We start from the raw sequence: 21,402 nt of genomic DNA on the forward strand, positions 1-21,402 counted from the left end.
ACGCCAGATATTACTATGGCGGTAGGGCTTTGCTGTCCAACATTCGAACTCGCACGTAGGTTCACAGCAATGCACGCCACAACGTATGTGGAGGTGCAGGAGTACATTAAGGGCATCTCCCGACCAGGACTGCAGAATCTAAGTGGCAACCGGGTTTTTCGAATGCTTTCAAGCTTGGTCCTATTGCACTTCTTGAACAGTGTCTGCTACCACACAATAGAACCGTACGTTAGGATGAGCCTTACGATGTCTGCGTACATGCAGAGAACCATCCTTGACCGAAGATCTCATTTCATTCCAAAAATTCGCTTGCAGGCATTGAAGAATATACAAGTCTTTGAACCCTCCGTTTTATGTTAAGTCTTCAATATAACAGAATCCAGGATCCCACCCAGGTACAAGTCGCGGAAGGTGAAATTCGAGTGCCTTTGTCTTATCTGAATCTTCCAGCCCAAACGCATACATTTTGGCCAACGTGCTCTCCATGATTTCACTCATAATGGAGGGAAACATTCCTGAAACAATATCACCAAGCCGTCGGCATACGCCCTCATCTTCACGCCATTCCACTAAGCATAGAATTTCGTTCAGCATTATTAAACAGAGAACTGGAGATATATCGCCACCCAGGGGCTCTACTCTCTACTCACAGCTCTGGTTAAGTAGTTACCTCCTAGGTCCGATTGAATGGTCCTAGTTTTTAGCATGGAACTACCCATTGCAGAAAATATCCCTCCAATCCTATTTTAGTTAGAATTTCCTTAATGGTCCTCTATGTCCCGGAAGACAGTTAGGGCATGTTGTACTAATGCTAATTACTTTGTGAAAAGCAGTTTATCTGGATTTGTTTTTGAAGTGGGTGCGTGAGACTTGAAGGAAGGCTTCTTCATGATCACTCTTAAGTAAATGTCTGGGATTCTCTATAGGGTCTGAGGCTAATTGACCGAAATTCCTCAGCGGACTCATGGCACCATCACTATTAAGACAAATCGTCCACGGTTAAATGAGTAAAGAGTGGCACTTTCTTCTAAAATATATTCGTGTGCGAAGGCAAATTGGAGAGCAGAATGTAGGACTGATGGTAGAACAGACGGGTCAGAGCAGGAGTCCTTTCCTAGGTATGCACAGTATATATGAATCATACCATTTTCCAGAACACGCCAATGTATCCAAACCGGACATACTGGGGACACAGGATATTTGGATGTTGACTTGATGCCCGACTTGCAAACGAAATGTAGCTATTTTGACTTAGTCAAGCCGCCATCAAAGACAGGCGGTGACAGTGTAGGGATAAACTTATCCATCTCATTGACTCACTCAAACTCAGTACCCTCTGGGTTCCTGGACACCAAACTAGAGAGGCGAATGCGTGATTCTACTAGCTGACCAGGTGTATTTCAATCTTCTCAGTCGGCTCGCCCATAAACTAACATCGGTTAGTATTGGTTTTAAGGTTGCTGAAGCGAATTTCTCCAGTTCGCGAAATAATTTCAACTAGTAACATGAGGAGAAAAGTTATTGCCATTTTATGCAGTGAATGTGACATTCGGTTGCCAGAACTCCCGCAAAAAAATATATCTTCTCCGATCTACTGCTCTTCGAATCTGATAGCACAAAATAAGTCTCGTTCTTCCAATTCCCATATCAGAGCTGCCTCTTCATTTATATGATAATCCTGGGAATAAAAGATTTTTCGATTTTTCGACGACGGGCGGCAATTTGTAGCATATTTACGTCCTTCTCACTTTCCAGAAGATACCTGGTAAAATCGTTTTGGGGCTAATGATGGAACAATTTGAAAGCTCGATTGACAAAGAGGAGGCTGGTTTTCGCTTTTGATTCTCCTGCACTGACCACAAAATACCCTTCGAATCATTTTGGGACCATGTGCGGATTTTTGAATTCCTGTTTCATCTGACCTTCATCGATTTCGAGAATGCTTTCGACGGCGTGGACCGGGACTGTATATGGAATAATAATAATTGTTGGCACAACAATCCATATTGAAGTGTCTACACTGCATTCAAGACCGTAACGGTACAATACAGTACATTGTAGGAGGCAATGTGGTCAGCATTGCGCTCTCCCGAGATTATTATCCTGATTTGACTCAGGTACTCATTCACAGCTGAGTCGACTGGTATCCAACATCCAGTCATGATAACAAATCCCCCTGACACCAGTGAGATTTGAACTGTGACCTTCCGCTACGACAGCAAATCGCTCTAACCTCTTTAAGCCATCCAGATACTTTATGTGGAACGCCCTACGCAAAAGGGATATTCTGAAGGAACTAGCAGCTATTATCAGATTGATATATGATGGCGGGAAATGTCGGGTTCTGTGTGGGATAAAAACTCAGAGGAACTTTAAGATTTATAGCGGAGTCCACAAGAGTTGCATCTCGTCGTCGATATTATTTGTTCTCGTTGTCGATGATGTTCGCTTGCACGGAAAGGCTGAGGAATCCAATGGACCTTGGAAGCATTCCTCAAACACCTCAACTAAGCTGATAACATCTGTTTGCTCTCTACCTGATTTATGAACCTTGGTCAAATGGTTCTGGGTTTGGAGAAGAAGCTGAGCACAGCCAGGTTAAAGATAAATACGAATAAAACTAAATTTATCGGTCTGACTCGTCATTGCATTCTCCCTGTCTACATTAATGGGTAGAGCATTGTAGGCGTTGTGCAATTAGTATATCTAGGAAGCGTCATTTCTGCGGAAGTGGCACTGGATAGTTCTCATATGAAGGAAAGCGAGATCTAAATACATTGTTTAAGGATGGCCGACGAGTGTTTTACTCCAGAAACAGGCGGAAGAGGAGTGTGCTTGTCGGGAACCCCTGAAGGGAATGGAAACATATTTCAGCAAACGGCCAAAGAAAGTGTATTTAGGATAAATATAGAGCTAATGTGTCCAGATAGCTGAGTGGTTAGAGCACAAGGCTATCGTACGGAAGGTCGCGGCTCAAACCTCACTGGTGGCAATGGGATTTGTATCGTGATTTGCCGTCGGATACCAGTTGACTCAGCTGTGAATGAATACCTAATCATCTCGGGCGAGTGCAATGTTAACCAAATTGCCACCTACAGGCTATCCTGTAGTGTATCGTTACGGTGTTGAATGAAGTGTTCTAACACACTTCAAGGCCCTGATCCAATATGGATTGTTGCTGATGTAACAGCGTTGCAGGAGATACGTTGGACACGGATCGGTTTCCTGGAGAAGCCACTACACCATATATTATATTGGCCATCCAGTAAACTATGGGCACGGAGTATATTTCCTAGTCAGCCAAAAAAAGAAACCTGCTGTTATCGGCTTTGATAATATAAGCGAACGGCTATGCGCTCTGTGCTTGCGAGGCAAATTTAGAAATATAAGCCCCATTAACGTGCACGCTTATACAAAGGAGACTACAGAGTCGGAGAAGGATACCTTCTAAGATACCACCTATAATCTCCTCTGACAATCATATAATAATATGCCTATAAGAGGAATGGGTGCCGCAATAACCGCAGCTAACAGATGTCTTTGAGATGAAGCATCAACCAATGATCATCACAACCACCTGAAGAACGTTATCATTGAAACGGCCACAAATATACTTGGTCCCAGTCGCAAGAAAAGTCGGAACGGCTGGTTCGACGATGAATGTAGCAATGGAACGGAAGAATGCTGCATAACGAGTAATGTTGTATTCTCAAAGAAAGCCGGGACGCACAGAGACCTATCACGAACTCCGGCGAGTGGAGAACCGACTTCACAGACGGAAAAAGGAAGCCTCGGAGAACCAACAGTTCTGTGAACTCGAAAAGTACAGGGAGTAACCGTACCAGACGCCAACCAGCAAGTCAGCAGGATGAAACCTTATACAACTCAATGCTCATTGTGCCGAGGCAAAGATAGAAAGCCCTGGGTTGAGTATTCTGATGAACTACTCAACAACCAAAATATCGGCGAGTAGGAGGTCCTGCCAACTGAAGACGGCGGACACATGTCGCCACCACCAAGCACAGAAAAAACAGTCCGTGCAATCCACCGGCTTAAAAACCACAAGTCGCCAGGAGCCGATGGGATTACCGCTGAATTGGTTAAATATGGAGGCGATCAATTAAATCAAGTGGTTCATCACCTTATACTAAAGGTGTGGGAGAGCGAACCAACGCCTGACGCTATCTTGCTAGGCCGGAAAGCCCCATACACCCCATTGGCCCATACCAAAGAGGCTTCACTCCAGATAAATAAGCACCATTGGAAGACGAAGTACATGGTGGCAACGTCATCGCCAAAAACCAATGAACGAACAACATACTGGTCAAACTAGAAGAATAAAGATAGGAAACTACAACTTTAAGATCGTTGAAAACTTCTCCTATCTAGGGTCGAAAATCACAACCGATAACAGCTATGACAATGAAATCAGAGCTCTTACTGTACAAAACCTTCCTTGCCTGCCAGTCCTTATGTATTTCCCGGAGACCTGGGTTCTTAACCAAAAAAAAAAAAAACTACGAACTCTTGCATGAGGACGCCAGATAGTTTTCAGGGATCGAATTGTTGGACCTTGGCGCAAAACTGGGGTATCTGGAGTTCCTAGGCCTAGACCGGATACCGGTTTTTGTGCCGTTGATGATGATGGCTAGACAAAATCTTCTTCAACCGCATGGTGGAAGCTTGATCGACAAAGAGCAGGCTCTTAATTCTCCTCCAAGGACCACATCAATATTCTCCGGATCAGTTTAGAACCATGTGCGGACTTTAGAATCTCCGTTTCACCCTTCATAAATTTTAAGAAAGCTCTCGACGGCATCAGCTGGAAGTGTATATGGAATGTTTCACGCAGCGTTTTGGAGATACTAATGGCTATTGTCAGAGCAACATATGGGGCGGAAAATATCACGTGCTGGAGCGGGGTAAAATCTCTGAGAAAAATTTTAAGGTCAAAGCTTAGTCCACTAGGGCTGCAACCGGTGTCACTAATATTATCTCATGTTATCGACGATGTTCTTCATGCTGTCTTGCCGCAAAGATTTAGAGGACTTCAATCGACTATAATACCATTCCTCAAGCACCACGAATAAACTGACATCTGCTTGCTCTCGTCCAGAGTTATTGACTCTTGACTTGAAGAAGGTCAGCACAGTCAGATTGAAGATAAACACGGACAAGACCAAATTTCTCCACCTGCACCTCTTCGCACTATCAATACCTGCCAACAGTAGTACCAAGTTTGATGTTACTCGACATATTAAGTGCTAGATTCCACCCGGACCAAATATCCGTAAACCCATTGATCCAAAAGCGAAAGTGTAGTAAATAGGTCGAACCGACCGGTGACAACTCAATCCATTATAGCAGGATGGCGGATGAAAAGTTCGCCCCAGAATATAGGGAAAGCATTGGAGAAGTGTAAGCTTCTCGGGACACCTTGAAAGGAGCGGAAACATATATCAGTGGACCATTATGACGCTATGTCCAACTTAGAGTAGAAGCCAACCATTATTTATTATATTTTGCAATTTTCTGTAGAATTTGCACGTAGCTTTTACTGGCGATTGTTTATACATCCATCATACTCCACGTTTCGTTCGTTTCGTCCATCGCCTTTCTTCTCTGGTGGTGGTGGTTTGAGGAGATTTTCAGCTTCAGCCAAGGAGAAACTAACATCTGCGAGTTTGTTTGAGCAAATCAGACCAGTCTACAATAAGATACCAACCAGTAATCTCAGGGAAAAAAATATTGCTTTCTTTTTTGGGACTGAGGTATTCGTTTTCGGGAAAACTTGCAAATCGATGCTATCTCTGCTGGCGTAGAGCTTCTTCAAAAGGTTTCAGATACAGTGTATTTCCATTGTTTTCCTTGCAATCTTCAAGTTTACTAATTTATTTGCCGGAGTTACTCACAGCCTCTACGGGACGTTGTCTATGCATCTATTATGATCTCCGTTTATGATCCGCCGCTCTTTTCTTTGGGAACATTTTTGAGATGAGAAAGATATACGCGAAACTATGTAGACTGCTCGTCTTCACTCTCAATCTAGTCATTTTGATCAGATTTTCCCGCTTTTTGTTCAACATTTTTTTACAAGTGGTAGCAGCTTCACGGACTTCATTAGGTCCACCCCTGCCAGGTTCTCCTTATCTATTTCCGATAAATAACACTTGATCTACGCCGGATGACTAGTGGAGTACTTTTCCGTAGTTACGGGGTGAATCTAGGACCTATTCGCGTCTAGAACTTTCCACATCCAAACACTAAAACAATTTGCCATTTGTGATATTATTGCAATGTTTTAATTTAAATAAAAAAAGAGCAGGTGAGGAGATTATTTTATATTCCGAATAAATTACGATGCATCAGCGTCCTTTTTCTGTTGCACCAATTCCCGCAAATGATCCTCCTGTTCCTTCAGGCTCTTGGACAAGTACGATTTCTTCTCGTTCAACTGCTCCACGAGACTGTCACACTTAGCCTGCTTCGCTTTTAGCTCTTCCCGTGTCGTAGGCACTGTAGACAACACAAACATTCTCCCGATCGACGAGTAAACCCTGGAAAATCAATAATTTATAAAAACCCTAACCCTTGCAGAGGAAGTCCCCTCGTACCTTGTGTTGGGATCCAATTCGGTAATTCCTCGTTCTGTGATTTCGTACTTCTTACTCGACTCCTTCAGAACATCACATTGGTAGTCGATCATTTTCATTTTCTTCGTAGTTTCTATTTTATTTACTTGCATTTCGGTGAATGCCTAAAATGGTCCGAGAGAAGTTAACCTCAGTTGGAGGAAGATGGCAGGGAAATTTGCGGAAATGACTTACTCGCTTGAGTTCCAAATCCATTGCAGCCATTTTTGTGTAGATTTGTTTGTTTTCGAAGGAATTCAGTGGATTAATTCCGTTTTAAGAGATCTTTCTTTCAAAGTTGTGAGCAGGTGATTCCTCCCAGAATTGGTCACAGAAGAAGTGACATGCCGCCTCTGACAGTTGACGGAAAATCTAAAGTTCTTGGCTAAATGCGATTTTGACAGTGTATTGAGTGGGAGTGAGGGAATGAGTGAAAAACTCTGTGGAATGTATTGCGAGTAAAAAGGTCCCGCACAAATTGAAATGAAAAATTTAGTATCTGCCTTTCTTTTTTGGTTATATTTAAGTTTTGAGAACAGTTATTTCATCTGAGTTTTTTTATTTTGCATATAATTTAAGTGGTTGGGCAAAAAACTCTATAAAAGTAACCGAAGCCGTTTTCAAAAATTTGTGACATCGCATCTGGGACCCCTACATTTCCTCGAACTGTCAATGTCACCTCGATTATCACCCACTTGCAAAATTGAACGACGCCGAGCTCTCCATTCGCAGCAGCTTTTATGTTCTTTGCTGACTCACCGAACTTGTTTTCTGTTGTGCTCCACAGCTGGCGATCGTCGCTCATACTCCATCGGAAAGCTGCCGCCAAGCCCCAGATAAAACATAAACAAAGAGCAAAGTGGAAAACAAGCCACAGAGCGGAGAAGCGACGACGTCGCGCGAACTTAAAAATATCGAACCGACCCAACGTCACCGTCAGCGGAGAGGAGACGCGACTGCGAGCCAGCGTTAGAGGCAGAGAACTCACTTCAGTGAACGCGAAAAACAGTTAATAAACAAAGGAAAAAGCGCAAGCGACGACACAAACTGTGGAAACAACAAAACAGAACAGAATATCGCTAGGTTTTCGTGTGAAGTGAAAAAAACATTTTGCCAAGTTTTGCGCTAGAATTCGTGAAGAAAGGACTGTCCAGCGTCAAGTGAAAAGTTTTGCGTCAATTATCGAGTGCTGATTCGGAAGTAATTCTTGTGCGGTAAATTACGCGAGGAAAAATACGAGTTTGACCTTGAATTCCTTGGAGAAACCTTCGAACGCGTCCTAAGGGCTCCCGTGATCCGATCGAAAGCGAATCGTTGCGAGTTTTCCCTCATTTCGAGCTTCCTGGTGCCAACAGATCCCCGCGTAGATCAGCTGTCCGTTGTTTATATTGTCCCGTGCGCGAGAGCTCATCGCTTCAATTGGCAAATTTCGGTCCAGTCGCCCGTTCCCCGACACCATTTCCATGATTACCTACAACATCAACTTCAACCAGGATTTCACGTGAGTACCGAACATTGTCACGCTAATATCCCTGGAGGTCGTCCTCCGGGCAAGTCAATACCTCCTGACGTTGCCCACCAGTGTTTTTGCGACCCTACGTTGTCTCGAAGCAGAATTGACCTTTCCGTGGCTGGAGGAAAGCCACCTTCGAATTCGCTGGACGGGGAGCCAGCAGCCAGTCAGATGACGGCGGACTTCTTTGTTTGGTTCGCTAGTTTTTTAGTGATAAATGTTTTCAGTTTGTTTTCATTTGGGAGGGGAGTGCGGGATTGAGAACGCTTAGCTCATTCACTCACGTCACAAGCCAGGCTGTCGGCAGTGATACGTTCTGTTTCGAACGGGGTTCGACACTTCAGCTGGGGTGAAGTTTGGCTTCCATGCGAACGGCAAGTGTTTGGCTTGGACTTACAGCAATTAGCCATTGGCAGTAGTATGTGGCCTTGAAAATAACTAGCTGCTCGGCGAGGAGTCCCCTTCGCCTGGACCGTGGGTACGAGTCATCCCACACTCGAAAGTTCGTTTTCAAACGGTACAAGTGTATGTTCTATTGAGAGCATACAGTCTGTGGTGAAATGTGAGCTTGTGTTGATATTTTCTTCGGAACCTTAAACCGCTAAGAATCTCATTTAGTAACTTCTTTGATCCATGCTTCGCAGCTTGAAACGGTCACAGAATCCTCCTCCTCCAATTTATTGAAAACTTCAGCCGAGTATCCAGTTGCATGGATTAGGGCGAACGGAGTGCATCGAGGTCCTCGACGATCAATTTGTTTCTGAGCTCTCTCGGATCCCTGCAGGTTTTCCTGGGCTGATTAAAGCGTAGCGTTCGCTATTTGTGCTTTTTGTGGTCCTATGACCTTACACTACCCTTGTTTGGTCTTCCGTGTAAGGTGCAAAATTACGTTGAATGCACTTCCTTTTATTCAAGCCACCCAAATGTGCAAAAAGAGATATAGATTCGCACAGCGTTAAGTAAATATATATGGATGCCATTGATCCGCGCGCCGACCACATCTACCTGCCATCGCCCGTGTTTATCTGAAATGCGCTTCACACGCACACACATTTTTTCCTAAGTTGCCTGTACTCCTCTACTGTTCTGCGCCAAGGGTCCTTGAGGTCACAGGTAGATACTAGGCAGCTACCACACTGTCCCTTGCCTATCAAGAAGGGAAACCAGTGGGAGTACGCACGATTTCAAATTGATTTGCCTTTGAGCATGAGCGACATATAACGAAAACCGGATCAGCTTTGTTTGACATGCCGCCCGGGCTTGCCAATGTGTTGGTGAGATTGGCACGTTTTTGGCTATGTTTAATTGAATACGTGAAACTACTTTTAGCTAAATGGGTGAGCACGCATTAATGTCATGGCTAACATTCTTTTTATCTCTCCTTTATTAATACGATCACAGTATATCTAATAGGCGGTACCCACCCTAAAATGCCTTGACTTGCAAATGTGTTGCGGAAACGTATCCGTACACATGATCGGTGCTAAAGAAGCCATGGCACTGATGTGTGCTCACCCATATAGCCAAAAGTAGTTTCACGTATTCAATTAAACATAGCCAAAAACGTGCCAATCTCACCAACACATTGGCAAGTTCGAGCAACGTGTCAAGCAGAGCTGATCCGGTTTTCGTTATATGCAATTTGAAATCGTGCGTACTCGCACTGATTTCCATTCTTGATGGGCAAGGGGAAGTGCGGTAGCTGTCTAGTATCTTCCTGTGCTTCGGGCGATCTGCTGGTCGGCCATCTTGGAAGGTGTGACGCATTCAATGCCACTTATATCTTCCGATCACGGTGCGTACGAATGTCAGGCCAGTGCCCGGATGATCTTCGTTTCTGATAGTATCAGGTCAGCATATTCCGATGTTTACGAAGGTTGGGAGCCTTCGAGGATCATTGGCTGTCATTTTCCATGTGCTAATCCCACATAGCAATCCAGGATGAACACTAGCACAGAATGGAGATAATTGCATTTTAAGATTTTAGTCAAGGTAGCGAAAGCGGATCTAGTGCTCTTGATGCGTCGGGCAACATCCAGTTTGGTGCAAATGTCGCTCCTGGATGTACAAATCGAACGACGCCTTCGATGCTTGTCCATGAAATTTTACCTCGATGCAACACGTGACATTTTGCGTTGTGATATGTCGCTCTGATAGTAGCTATTAATTTCTCCGGAAACCGCCAGGTAGACTCCCTGTTCACGTTATCGAAAGCTTTCTCGAAATCGATGAAGAGCAGTTGAAACGAAGATTTAAACTTCGTGCACTGCTCTAAGATGATTCGTACGGTGTTGATGTAGTGAAGGATTTGGAGGGGGAATTTCTTTGTCTTTGTTCTTTGTCGATCAAACTTTCGAGATATTCTTTGACATTCCAGGATTGTTTTAGCTATTAATTTTGCAATGGCGGGGAGCACGCGCACCAGTTGTTACACTTAAAAAGGGTGCCCTTCCACTTTCTCGGAAAGCTCTCGGATTTCCAAGATTCCCATACAAGTGGAAGTAGTGTCAGCAGCAGTAACTGCAGGTGCAGCGATAAATAACTCTGTGGGGAGACCGTCAAGCCCGGTGGCTTTACTCCGTTTGAGTGCAATAATGACCGAAATGATTTCTCTTCTACGTGGAGGACCAGTTCGTTGCGGTGTTACGGTGACTAGCCATTTCATCTACAAGAGGAAGGACCTGACCGGATATGACAAGCTTAAGAATCGTGGTGAAGTGTTGTTCCACCTCTTCAGTTGCTCGTCATCTTGGATGAGAAGTCGACCGTTGACATCTTTCACAGGACCATTGAATCACATACTAATTCTTGCATGATTCTGCTTTCTGCGGTATCTTCCGCTTCCCTGTCCAGCGCAGTAACAAATTCCCTTTCGTCAAGGCGTGCGCTATTCTCAACTTTTTGGGATTTTGCTAAGCATTGGATCTGAGTGTAATTACGCGGCATTTCTAGCGATTAAGTTATTTGAAATAATTAAAACTTGCTTTATTGGCCTTGCAAACTTGTTAGAAAAAAATAAGTTTTAATTATTTCAGTATTGAAGTTCAAGAACGTCACGTCTTCAATCCCTTCCATTCTTTGATCCAATAATCATCAATATTCTCATGTGGGTTATTCTGTATATTTGTCGTCCGATTAGCAGGGTAGTTCTCCACCTATCGAGCGACAGTTGGGTGATACAAGCGATGAGTGTTGAACATAAGCGATCCGTTTCGAGGTTGATATGAGCGCTTCTCTTTTTTACGCACATCCAGGAGGCAACTCTTAAATCTACTGTTGATCGCGTAGTGGTCGATGTGATGGCTCGTACGGTGTTGGTCAGTTGAAACTCATCTGACCTTATGGCAGGCTTTGTGCTCGAACAATGTGCCACCAATGACGAGTGGGTGCAAACTGTAAAAATGCACAAACATCTCACCATTATCATAACCATTATCAAACCGATCATAGTCCGTTTTCGATAGCCAAAGTTCTTTGGCGTGATATCATGTTTAGGAACATGAGTGCTTTACGAACTCGAATGAACACGAAGAAAAGGAAGAAAGACCCTTCAACATCTTGCACGTCACTGAGCAACACGTGGCTATAAGCAATGTTTCTTGTACTGAATCGTTCGTGATGTGAACCAAGAAAAGAATAGGTGACTCCAGGAGAAACGCCAATACCGAGAGTCAAGCAGGACCTCCACCCAATGAAAGATTTGGTTGCACCGAAAGGATATATTGCATTGGGAGATAATTGACAAAAAACAGTGTGGTCAGCAAATGTAAATTGCCCACCACGGAAATGAAGCAGTTAGCTGAAAAGACCAGTGCGACTAGGTTAAAACAATGCTTCACAATAACGCTAGGCCTCATGTTGTAAAAGTGGTAAAGGGCGTAGTCTAAGAGCTCGTATGAAAGGTTCTTTACCATTCAACAAAAATGTCTTGCCTTCCATCGACACAAGACCGCACAATTTTTGGCGGAGCGCGATCTACAAATTAGTCTGAAGACGGGGATAGGTCATGAGCATTAAGGGCGAACATATTGATTATTTGAATGCTATAATTATTGTTTTTCGTTCAAATAAAACTCTTAGGAAAAACGTCACGAACATATTGAGCTACTGTTTAGATCAATAAAATAATAATAATAAAAATTTTGCATTTACCATTTTAAATCATGATTTAAATCTATCAACCCGGCTGCTGTTGAATATTTGAGCTGAGTTACCTTTATAAGTAATTTAGTACCGGGGAGCTGGAACAATTTCTTTAAGGTATAACTAAAAAAAGTTTCCTACTTGATCTTTTGCAATAATGTCCACAGAGTTGTACAATATTTAGCTCGTAATACTTAAATTCACGTTAAACTAGGCATGAATAAAATAATGAGTTCATGTTCGAGCAATTTAACTTTTAACAAACCGTGCGATGACATAATTGAGGTTTGGAACACAGATGGGTTTTCGGATTCACGTTCCCTGATGGCTTTTTCCTCCAGTTTTTGTTTTGGATGAACGCGGCATGTCGGTATTGGGCTTTGAGAACACACCAGATCCGCAACAGAAGAACTGCTGTTTCCCCAGAGCATCTTGCCATTGGTGACCCGCTTCTCCACAGTCCCAGCGTATACGCGAGGAACAGCTCCAATCGGGGATTTCAGAATTTTATTAGGTCTCGGTCGACAGTTGCCGAAACCATTCGAATACTGTGGAGATATCCAAGGGAAACAGTGCGCGCATCATGTAGGTTCTGGTGCAAGGTTTTCATCAATTCTAGTTCCTGAGATGGTCGCTGCAATGGAGAAACAAGTTTGTGTTTACGAAGAGCGTGTAGGTGTGCCCTAAGAGCAGAGAAAGTTCCTTGCAGGGTAGAATTTGTTAAAGTTTTGACTCTGAAAAGGACCTTGTCAATGGGCAGGCGTCGCTGTTTGTTTATATTTCAGATGAACAGACTCAATCGTCGTAAGTCACAGCGATACCATGCTGTTTCGGACGCACCCGCTTATGATGGGTCGACTTCCGATCTATTGGCCTCCGTTTGTCACGACCTGCATCTTCGTCATATCCTTTTTCCACTATCCTTTCGTACTGTGAATCTCAATAACCCGATAACTAATATTGATAATAAATAAAAAAATGTTAGGTTGCAAGGGAGAAGTTTAATAACAGCGGCGTTGGTCTGATGAGCACGGGAGGAAAAGACATTTCTACGTCATTGTCAAGGCAAATATTGATGAAGATAAAACAAAATAACGCAGGAAAAACTGAAGGAGAAATACCTCATGAGTTGTTCCTCGTCCCACAGTATAAGATAATTTGAATCAAACAAAAACTGAATTACAAATATCCAATATTTCTCGTTTGGAATTCGGACACAGAGGGAGGATGGAATAGGTAGCTTGGGCCAACTGCCTCTTTGTTTCTTTGTATTTTTATCACAGTACCGCTTCATCTCAACGGGGACGAAAGAATATTAAAATTTTCAAATAAATGAATAAAGATTTAATTTCACTGAAAGGTAGAGAAAGGCACTCCTTAGAAGCTCTGACATCAATAACTTTCAGCATATAGCTGCAAAGGCCCGTAAATTCAGAGGCATCTGGAAGGCAATCAGGAGAGAGAGCTATCCCATAAACCTAAACAAACCTGTGTTAATTAGGGTTGGGAAGGGGGATTAGGGTGGGTTCCTTCCTCTACACTACAGTCTTCTTACCATTCCTCACTAACATCCGCAGAGCCCACATTATATAACAAGGGAACTCTAGCGGCTGCGGCTTCTAAAGATCTGATGCAGGAAATATTGATTAAGGATGCAATTCGTCGTGGTTCTTCCCTCTAATCTTTTTAGATTTACGCCCATTACGTCTGAACGCGCGATATCTCATTTGCGTCTTAGTGCGGTCCAACGCATCAGCTATGGAGGACATGTGAAATGTTGTTTCCCGAGCTTGGCTAGCGAGGCACGCATGTGCTTGTCGGTGGCTTTCGTGGATGTGATCATGTGATTGTTGTCGGTGGCTATGTTTAATTGCTTGGTCTTTAACGACGTCACTAACCAACTGTAGTTTCAAGTCCGTATGCAGATCCTCATTACCAATAAACCAGGGAGCGTCTACTATGCTTCTAAGCACTTTATTTTGGAACGTTTGTATGACCTGCAGGTTTAATTCATTGGCACAGCCCCAGAGCTGGATCTGCTTATAAATTAGCAGCTTGTCGTCGATGGTCAGCTGGGAATTCCTCTCCAATAGCCAATACATCTGTTTGTATCTGGCATTTAGGTCGTCCTTCTTTCTTAGGATGTCTTACTCGTGGTAAGGATGGCAGTGTCGTCTGCAAATGTCTCTATTTTGGCTTCTTCACAGAAAGGTATATCATTGTCGCTGACTCTTCCCAGTGCTTCTATTTTGATGTTCATATTAAGGATACCTCTTAAGTTGTGAATTGTGTTTTGAGTTTTTACTATTGTCGAACGTAAGCATGAATAGCGATAATCCTTGCTTACTGATTATTGATTCTCCTTTTTCATTGTATTTTTTTTCAATATATTCACAGTGTCTAGGATCTTAAAATCCTTTTCCTTTAGGTCTTCTACAATTTCGTCTTTTTGGAACGTTGAATGGAGTCCCCTAGCCATAACCTTGAGAGATCTGTTGTTTTTGTCTCCATACGTGTACCATTGGATTATATCATATATTAAGGGGAAACGACGTTTCTTGCCATGTTCTCCTTCTGAATTAGTTTCTTCAACAAGACAAGGTGAAATCCATCTTAGAGGCAAATGATGCAAAACAGTTGAAGGGGGTGTAGACTCTTTAAAGTCCGGCCAGCAGTTGAAGGATTAAGTCAGAAGCTGGCTGTTTTGTTGGGTTGTCTTTAGCTTAGGAGTTGTAGGCTTATAGTAAGGTATAACGCAAAGCCACATTTATATCTAAATTACATCAAAAGCCAAACCTGTCGTTAGGCAATGAAGACGAAGAAGTTTTTAAGCCTTTGATCTGAACATGTACATATGCACTTTTTGTTCAAGTGACAGTAAATCTGATATAGCAGAAAAATAAAAGTCTACTTTCAAGTGAGGCCATTAAATACATCAAAAGATTGTAAGACTTGAATTCTTTTTTGTCACATGTTGTGTTCATCATTCGCTCGTGAACTAATATTCATAGAGCCAAGCTTTGTGGATTTCAGAGTAGCCACCGCTTCTAGCCATCAACTATCAAGTATTCAATTCAATTGGTTTTTAGGGGGGAGTTTGCGCAATATTCACATGCTATATTCTGCCTGTGTGCGTCGTGAACAAATTGTACCTCTAAATTGCAGAGAGACTGATCCGAAGTCAATTGGCCAGCCATCCAGCTTGTGTGCTTTGAATTATTTGTTTGAAGCGCTCATTCGAAATGACCCAGTGATCCACTCGTTGGAGTATTAGCCTCGCCATTTATGGACAACTACAACTTGGAACAATGACCCAGCTACCACAAAAGGCAGTTGTGTGGACGAAGAAATGAATTTAGTGTCCCCATTGAAGGGCGCATTTGCCTTGCCTCGCCACCAGCTGATGACTGTTTTCTATTCTGTATTCAGTTAGGCCTGAACGTACTTTGAAAGTTACGGAAAATGCTGTAAACCCGTAGACATCAGCTGCGTAACCTTTATTGTTGTTTATGGTTTTTGAATTTGAAAATGTTTTGTTGTTATTGCCTTCGAATCTCTTTTGTGTTTGTAGTTTTCACTTTGATGTGCGTCAAATAAATTCAGGGTATAATATGCAAACATTCATGTAGTCGCTAAACAAACCAGCTGAATCTCGTGAAATCGATGTTCATACTTGTTTAGTATCTAAGCCCGGAAGTTAACCCATATGAACTGCATTCGATCGATATTTTCCACTACCGGCCGGAACAAAGGCAATTAAATGCTAGTTGTAGGATAGACTTCCATGACCCCTTTAATATGCAAGAAGGATTTGCCTTCCTGATGGAACGATTGTGATATGAAAGATGAGAATTTGAATAGTTTCAAACAGAAATTAGTCGGAGTTAAATTGCCTTAAGAGCTGAAGGATTAACTTTAGAACTTAGAATAATATTGCAACTCTGAAGGTAAATGAGTAACGACCACTAACTGATTTCTGTGCTCGTGTTACCTCTAGAAATATCGGTGTGAAGCTTTCTGAAAAGGAACCGAGTTTGCTAGACTAAGTTGTCAACGTTTTGAAGCGTGGTAAAAATGCGTCGCGAAGAGAATATGTAGAAATATAGTCATTATTTCGAACAGGTCTTTGTCAAATAAATAACGGCCTTTGACTATCTTAGGTTGTTGCAAATGAAATGGCCGTTCTGGTTTTAAATTTTGAAACGACTGTAAAGCTTACGAAAATTTATTTATTTATTCAAAATAGGTACCAGTCGATTCAAAACACTTCTCCCAGCGAGATACAAGAGCATGTTTGCCAGTTTTGTAAAAATCCGATTTTCAGGGGTTGATCAACTCGTCGAAGGCAATCTTGACAGCCTCTTCGTTCCTAAATTGTTTTTCCGCCAAAAAATGATCCAAACGCTTAAAAAAGTGGTGGTCGATTGGCGAAAGGTCTGGTGAATATAGTGGATGAGGCAGAGTCTCATACTGAAATTCATTTCACTTTTGAACCATTGTTCTGGATACATGAGGTCGTGGATTGTCGTGAAGGACTATCACACCATCTCTGTTGACCAATCTCGGCCGTTGAATACTCAATTTTTGGTGCATTTCCTCGAGTTAGGCACAGTATTTCTGTGCATTTATAGTTTCTCCAGGTGCCAAAAAAGAATAGTGGAAACTTCAGCTGTAGACCACCAAACAATCACCATCACCTTCTTCGGATGGAGGCTCGGTTTCGGCATATGTTTCGGTGGCTCATCAACATCTAGCCATTGTACTGATAGGCGACGATTGTCGTATAATATTCACTTTTCATCACATGTCACTATTCTGCGCAAAAAGGACCGCTTCTGTAGCGGGAGAGTCAAGAACTGAAAATTTCCATTCGAAGCGCCATGTTTTACTCCGTACGGGCATGCGGAACCCATTTGTCAAGCTTTTTCACCTTTCCAAGTTGTTGCAAGTGCCGGGAAACTGTCGAATAGTGTACGCCAAGTTTCTCTGCGATGTCTCTCACAGACTGACGTGTGTCGGATTCGATTAGCAAACGCAGCTCGTCGTTGTCAATCGATAGTCCTGGATGTCCACGTGACTCACTTTGAAGGTTTACGTCGCCTGGCCGGAATTTTTCGAATCACCGCCGTGTGATTCGTTCGCTTACCGTATCAGCTCCAAATGCGTTGTTAATGTTCCTGGTCGGTTCCGCTGCTTTATGGCCGAGTTTGAACTCATACAGAAAAAGTATGCGTTCTTGGCTCTTTTCCATGCTTTTTTCCTTTTTATTCACTGTTATCATAACGATGGTTAAAACTGAAATGACTCCTTGATTAAATGTATACTTCATTATCCGATACCAACAGCGCCAACTGGTGCTGGTTTGATACAGCAAAATCGCAACTAACTTCACTTGATTGCCAAATCGGCCATTTCATCTGCAACAACTTAATACATATATTATCGACTTGAGTATTGAGGGTACCATTTGTTGTAAATCCTTTGAGCACCCCTCGCAACATCGAGCGGGTTTGCAGACTGGTGTTCTTCTGCATGGGTTGAACCAGGGATATCTAGGGAAGTTGTAAGGGATCTAGGTGCAATATATGTGGCTGGCTATATTACGGCAACTACAGCCATCCTCTCGAGACGCCTAATTGCTTTAATTTTCTGAGCCAGTAGTTTATGGATTACTTTTTTCTTCGCGTATTTCTGTTCAATATTGCTATTATGGCGGATATCAACATCGATAATATACGCCGAACCACTCGTCTTCCAACTTGCGAGGTTTTGATGGATCACTTTAGATACAGCATTATGCTTCTCTATCATAACAGTAGCGTCTCTAATTCTGAACCACACACTGGCACTGGCATCTTCCATCCGCTCTTTCATTATGAGCTTTTTATATGCTCTTGTGGTAAACACGCCGACTGTCCTGAATGTCACACATAAAACCCTCCGTCTCTGTAAAGAACTCACTAACCCACAGCCATATTTTCGACAATTGCAAATGAGCAAATAGTTACCCTTCGATCGGTTAATTACGTGATTTATGTTATGTGCCAACCGACCATGTATACTGGTGAACTTTTCGTATCAGGAATTCCGCCCCCGATCCAGACCGGGGCCCCTCCAGTTCTTCGAGCAGTTTATGACTCGACGAACCTTCTCTTCGGTAACATCCGCGGGCTGCAGGTGCTGGCGGTGGTAATTCAATCGCATGTTGAGCCTGAAAAGACCGAAAAGTCTCTACTAGTTCCTCGCGTAGGTTGCTTCCTGAACATGTCTGCATATGACAGAAAGTTTCTACTTTAGTGTGTACAAAAGCAACTACGAGTGGGGATAGCATAGTAAATTCTCTGCACCTTATTGGAATTGCCAGTGCTCATTTGAATCAACCTACCAATATCTTAATTTAGTAATTTGGGTTGACGTTTCAGACGAATTTTCCATGGTGGATCCCTGGTCACTCAAACCAATCATGCAACTTGACCGCCGCAACTGCACCATAATACGTAAGTGACTGTAGCTGGAGTAGCGACATATAATCACACAGTTGAGACTCAATTCCATCATCGATTTTAGATAGAATTTTCGGAGTTGTTGGAGGTGCATAGACCTTGGGAATACCTGGTCTATACAAAGGATTCATTTCTGAAAATTTGGAACACGCTCTTTGGAATTCGTCCCCGATCTCAGCAGAGACTTCAGGCGGACGGTGAAGAAGAATACTTCGGCGAATATTGTAACCTTTGGCTGCAGTACGGCGTGATATTGCTGATGCACCCGCCTCTGCCTCCATTGATTCTTGGTCACTAGTTTTCGCGATGGCTTCAAGTCGAACACGCTCCCTGGTGACGGACGATAAATTGTTGGTGCAATGAAGGGCGGAAGATGTTATATCCACCCCTGCAAGCAGGAGCGGATGATAAAGAGGTTCATTTTCTTAGTTCACTTCATTCGCTGCTTACGTAATGTGGAACTGCTTGCTTGTTCAGTATTCTGTTGTCTCGTGAAAATTTTCAGTAGTTCTTGCTCTACGATTGCTCTTATTACTATCGCATCTAAAATCTCTTGATGCCGTGAGATTCGAGTATCTTTGCTTTCTGCTTCGCCTTTTTGGTTTTGTCGTTATTGTTTCCCTTGGGCTTCACTTTACTCGTCTAGACTTGCAGCTGCATTTTATCTACCGAATTTTAGTGTCAATTCTGGAAATGGGCAACTGATTTCCCTCTTTTCCCCCCGTTGTATCGAGTTTGATATTGAGATTGGCCCCATTGTTTTTGACATCGAGGAAGGCCACCATGTCTATCTTTTGAACAGGATCAATTTTGTATTGCCTTTCGAAAACAAATATTGATAGACGATTTTCATCATTTTCCCGAAAAATACACCGCATCAAACAATGGTTGAAAAATAGGCACACGCCCACAATAACTGGAATTTTGTTATCTATCAGAGCATATGAAAACGCTCTCGTTAATTTTTGTTGACAAGTGCTCCCTTTTTTATATCACGGCCGAAAACATTTTAAACAGCTTCAGTCACGGAAGCTGCGGTAAAGCTAGACTGGTTTGACGGTAGGTGAGTGTTCGTTTCATTTCCTAACAGGAGTGTGGTATAGTTTTCAGTGAAATTCGGTCCCAGCAGTAGTGCATATTTTGTAGTAGTAGTGATATTTTGACAATTGACAATTTTGACAATTTATCCTATCTAGGATCGAAAATCACAACCGATAACAGCTACGATGATGAAATCCGCCCACGGTTGTTGTCAGCCAACAGAGCCTATTTCAGCTTACAAAGACTGTTCCGCTTGAAACGTCTCACCATAGGGTCAAAGCTCTTACTGTACAAGACAATGATCTTGCCAGTCCTCATGTATTCTTCGGAGACTTGGGTTGTTAGCAAAAAGAATTGCGAATTCTTGGCGGCCGCGTTCGAGAGAAGAATGCTCCGAAGAATTTTTGGCCTCCTACATGAGGATGGACGATTCCGTAGCCTACATAACGACGAAATCTATGAGCGATACCATGACCGTCAGGTTGTGGATAAAATCCGGCTGAATAGGTTACGTTTGGCGGGTCATTTAATCCGTATGGATGAGGATGATTTAGCCCGGAAAGTCTACAAGGGCAATATCTATGGTAGAGAGAGAAGACCAAGGAGCGATGGCGTAGGTCAGGACGCGAGACAGCTTTTAGGGATATCGAATTGGTGGACCTCGGCGCAAAACCGGGATGTCTGGAGTTCCTTATTATGGCAGGCCTAGCCCGGATACCGGTTGTTGCGCCGTTGATGTTGATGATGTAGTGATATTTCAGTCAAAAGTGGACTCTATGTTTTAACGCTGCATGCCTACTATTGGACAGTGGACTCCAGGGAATATAACTCACTTCTTAGGTTGAGTTGCCTTTATATTTCTGTTTTCTCTTCTAACTACACGTTTAATGACCAGGTGCTTCTTGATGACTTTACGATCTTTTCTTTTGCCAAATAAACCGGTTTCATTTCTACAGACTTCAACCTTCCTGTTTCGGGATCTTTGGCAATGAGGTCATCTACTCCGTTTTTCTGCACATCACTCGTAATGTATTGTGCATACGTTGTCCGGCGTTGTTACTTGTCTGTAACTATTCTACGACTTACAATTTCCGAAATACGAGAAGGAATGCAGTGAATGTCAAGGACAAGATGTAATGAGAGATAATAGCATTCGTTTCTGGTCAGAATTGGATGATTTGGACTTAGACACTGTGCAGGCTGGGATTATTTATGGTTTGCCACCGCACACGGTCAAATAATTGTTCTATGCAAGTGAGCCAGACATAATCCACTATCTGGGGAGCAATTTCACTCGACCTGAAACTGGCTGGAATTTGTTTATTAGAGTCTAACTAAAGATTGCTGGTTGCATCTTAGCATGTAAATAGATAATCATCTAATCGCTGAACTATTATCTTCAACTGAACGTCTGGGGCATTCAGCTGACTCTAGTGCTCTTTCACATGAGTACACATTAGTCTGGATGACGCCCACTCAACGCTATCAACGACAATTTACACAACCAAGAGTACCTTGAACGAACCAAACGTTATCTCATTTTCGTTTATTTGCTTCTAAATTCAACAAG

General features: G+C 42.8%; 2 protein-coding genes across 4 annotated transcripts in view; one reads left to right on the forward strand and one right to left on the reverse strand.

Annotated features, from left to right (window-relative positions):
- Positions 1-6,278: 6,278 nt before the first annotated feature.
- LOC119650829 (prefoldin subunit 1) lies at positions 6,279-7,011 on the reverse strand. The gene is made up of 3 exons (XM_038053966.1): positions 6,828-7,011; positions 6,615-6,757; positions 6,279-6,557 (listed from the first exon to the last, which is right to left on the reverse strand). Exons 1-3 carry the CDS (start codon positions 6,855-6,857, stop codon positions 6,356-6,358), a joined length of 375 nt encoding a protein of 124 aa, XP_037909894.1. The 5' UTR covers positions 6,858-7,011; the 3' UTR covers positions 6,279-6,355.
- Positions 7,012-7,236: 225 nt separating this feature from the next.
- LOC119650827 (WD repeat domain phosphoinositide-interacting protein 2) overlaps positions 7,237-21,402 on the forward strand; it is a 59,621-nt gene continuing 45,455 nt past the window's right edge. For 2 of the 3 annotated variants that reach the window (XM_038053963.1, XM_038053964.1), the window contains exon 1: positions 7,240-8,133. In XM_038053963.1, coding sequence (XP_037909891.1) covers positions 8,096-8,133 — 38 coding nt within the window. In that variant the 5' untranslated portion in view covers positions 7,240-8,095. Of the gene's footprint in view, positions 8,134-21,402 lie in introns of all 3 variants that reach the window. The other variant, XM_038053965.1, reaches the window with a different exon arrangement.

Source organism: Hermetia illucens, chromosome 3, assembly GCF_905115235.1.
Source record: "Hermetia illucens chromosome 3, iHerIll2.2.curated.20191125, whole genome shotgun sequence".
NCBI lineage: Eukaryota > Metazoa > Arthropoda > Insecta > Diptera > Stratiomyidae > Hermetia > Hermetia illucens.